Source organism: Colobus angolensis, unplaced genomic scaffold, assembly GCF_000951035.1.
Source record: "Colobus angolensis palliatus isolate OR3802 unplaced genomic scaffold, Cang.pa_1.0 Scaffold21, whole genome shotgun sequence".
Lineage (NCBI taxonomy): Eukaryota > Metazoa > Chordata > Mammalia > Primates > Cercopithecidae > Colobus > Colobus angolensis.
Window position 1 is genome coordinate 7,318,324 of NW_012115266.1, and position 2,436 is coordinate 7,320,759.

The 2,436-nt window shown below is 46.7% G+C and overlaps 1 protein-coding gene across 7 annotated transcripts in view; it reads left to right on the top strand.

The window, feature by feature from the left end:
• GANAB (glucosidase, alpha; neutral AB) overlaps nucleotides 1-2,436 on the top strand; it is a 28,118-nt gene that overhangs the window by 10,505 nt on the left and 15,177 nt on the right. For 4 of the 7 annotated variants that reach the window (XM_011942687.1, XM_011942688.1, XM_011942692.1 and 1 more), the window contains exons 2-4: nucleotides 425-529; nucleotides 681-789; nucleotides 1,038-1,165. The exons of 2 other annotated variants lie outside the window; for them this stretch is intronic. In XM_011942687.1, the coding sequence (XP_011798077.1) occupies nucleotides 425-529; nucleotides 681-789; nucleotides 1,038-1,165 (342 nt within the window). The remainder of the gene's footprint in view (nucleotides 1-424; nucleotides 530-680; nucleotides 790-1,037; nucleotides 1,166-2,436) is intronic. One more of the 7 variants, XM_011942690.1, reaches the window with a different exon arrangement.

Consider the following 2,436-nt stretch of genomic DNA (forward strand, 5'->3'; position numbering starts at 1 on the left):
TGCCATTCTACTGCCGCAGCCTCCCGAGTAGCTGGGACTACAGGTGGCTGCCACCATGCCCGGCTACTTTTTTTTTGTATTTTTATTAGAGACGGGGTTTCACCGTGTTAGCCAGGATAGTCTTAATCTCCTTCCTCGTGATCCGTCTGCCTCAGCCTCCTAAAGTGTTGGGATTACAGGCGTGAGCTACTGTGCCTAGCCTACTCTGCCTTTCAAAGGGAAGGTGTTAGTGAGCCAACTTCTCAGGCCTGATTCTTAACCCCGTGTCCACTCTGCCTTCTTTTCTGTTTGATGTTACTCCATCTTTCTCCCCCCTTCCCTCAACTATCTCTTAGTGCTGTGACAGGAAGAAGCTTTTCCTTTTGAAGGGGGCCCCTTCCTGACCTCCATGCTGATTGCTCCATCTTTGTCCTTTTCTCCATAGGTCTTGGGCATCTTTGGTACTGGTTTTTTTAGGGGTCTGCCTGGGGATTACCCTCGCTGTGGATAGAAGCAACTTTAAGACCTGTGAAGAGAGTTCTTTCTGCAAGTATGATATTTCTGGGAGAAAGGGATGGAATGTAGGGTAATGTGGAAGGTGTCTGTGGCAGATGGAGTGCCTGAGGACACTGCAGGTGATAGAGGGACCTAGGGACATTGCAGGTGGCCCCTACCTTACTTCCCCACCCTTCACTTGGCAGGCGACAGAGAAGCATACGACCAGGCCTCTCTCCATACCGAGCCTTGCTGGACTCTCTACGGCTTGGTCCTGATTCTCTCACGGTCCATCTCATCCATGAGGTCACCAAGGTCAGGGGAGACAAGGAGGAGTCTGGTGGGGGTGGGACAATGGCTGTGGGGTAATTTGGAAAGGGGGAAATTGTGGCCAACATTTTGTCCCGGCCTAACCTTTGAACTCTTACTTTACGAAGAAATGTGATCTTGGCCTTTAGGCAAAGGGCTCAAAGGAAGCGACACCTTAGGAGAGAATGGGTTCAAAGGGCATTCCATGGTGTAGCCCCTTTCCTTTCTCCAGATCCAAACCTCTGTCCCTACAGGTGTTGCTGGTGCTAGAGCTTCAGGGACTTCAGAAGAACATGACTCGGATCAGGATTGATGAGCTGGAGCCTCGGCGACCCCGATACCGTGTGCCAGATGTTTTGGTGGCTGATCCGCCAACAGCTCGGTAAATTTTTCCTGAGAAGCATCCATTTCTGTGGCCCCTTTCTCCTTCCTGATGGACCTTTTTTTGGTTGCTGACATTCTTTCCCACAATAAGGTAGCAGTTGACTAGCATAGCACCTTGCCATACTCCTCAACCTTTCCCCACCTCTTCTGTTTCAGTTTTCTCTTTACCCCTTTATCCTCATTCATTCATTCATTCAGCAAACAAGTATTGCTTTCTCCTCCCTGACTGGCCTGGGCTAGGTGCTCATGATATAAGTAGAAATAAACAAGGCCCTGTTTATTTACAGATATAGTCCTCCAGGTATACAATGTCTGCCTGCTTGCTTGTTTGCTTCCTTCCTTCCTTTCTTCCTCCTTTCCTTTTCCTCAGATATTCAGAATAGGATTACTCAGATTATTGTGTGATGATACCCTGTCATCAGTGTTCCATGCATCCATCTGTGACTTTCTCTTAAATACATAATTTAGAAAATAACAGTGGCCGGGTGTGGTGGCTCACGCTTGTAATCCCAGCACTTTAGGAGGTCGAGGTGGGCGGATCACGAGGTCATGAGTTGGAGACCAGCTTGGCCAACATGGTGAAACCCCATCTCTACTAAAAATCCAAAATTAGCCGGGTGTTGTGCTAACCTATAATCCCAGCTACTCAGGAGGCTGAGGCAGGACAGTTACTTGAACCCAGGAGGCAGAGGTTGCAGCGAGCCGAGATTGTATCACTGCACTACAGCCTGGGCGACAGGGTGAGACTCCGTCTCAAATACTCCACCCTGTAAACTCTCCCCTCAGCCCAATCGTATCTCACTGTCCTGTACCCTTGACTGCTCTAGATGTAGGTAGTTGTTACTCTGAAGCTTATCATTCCTTTGCCTTTTTTTTTTTGTTCTGTGTTATGTGTGTATACCTATGCACACATATATCTGTGTGCCTAAGCAATAAATTATATATTTTTTTTGTTTTTGAGCTTTACAGAGGAAGTATGTTAGTACATGTGGTCTTCTGGGGTTTCTGTTTTACACATAACTTTAATTCTGTTTCATATAGTTCTAGTTCATTCATTTTTACTGCTGCATATTACTATGTTGTGTGAATATACCCCAGATGATTAATCCATTTCTAGGTTGATAAGTCTTGGGGTTGTTTCCAGTGTTTTGCTAGCCAAAGTGTTGCTATGAAACTTCTTGTACATGTCTCCTGTCACCCTTGCACAAGAGTTTCTCTTTGGTGTATAACCAGGAGAGGAATTGCAGGATTGTAGAATGTGGAGATGAT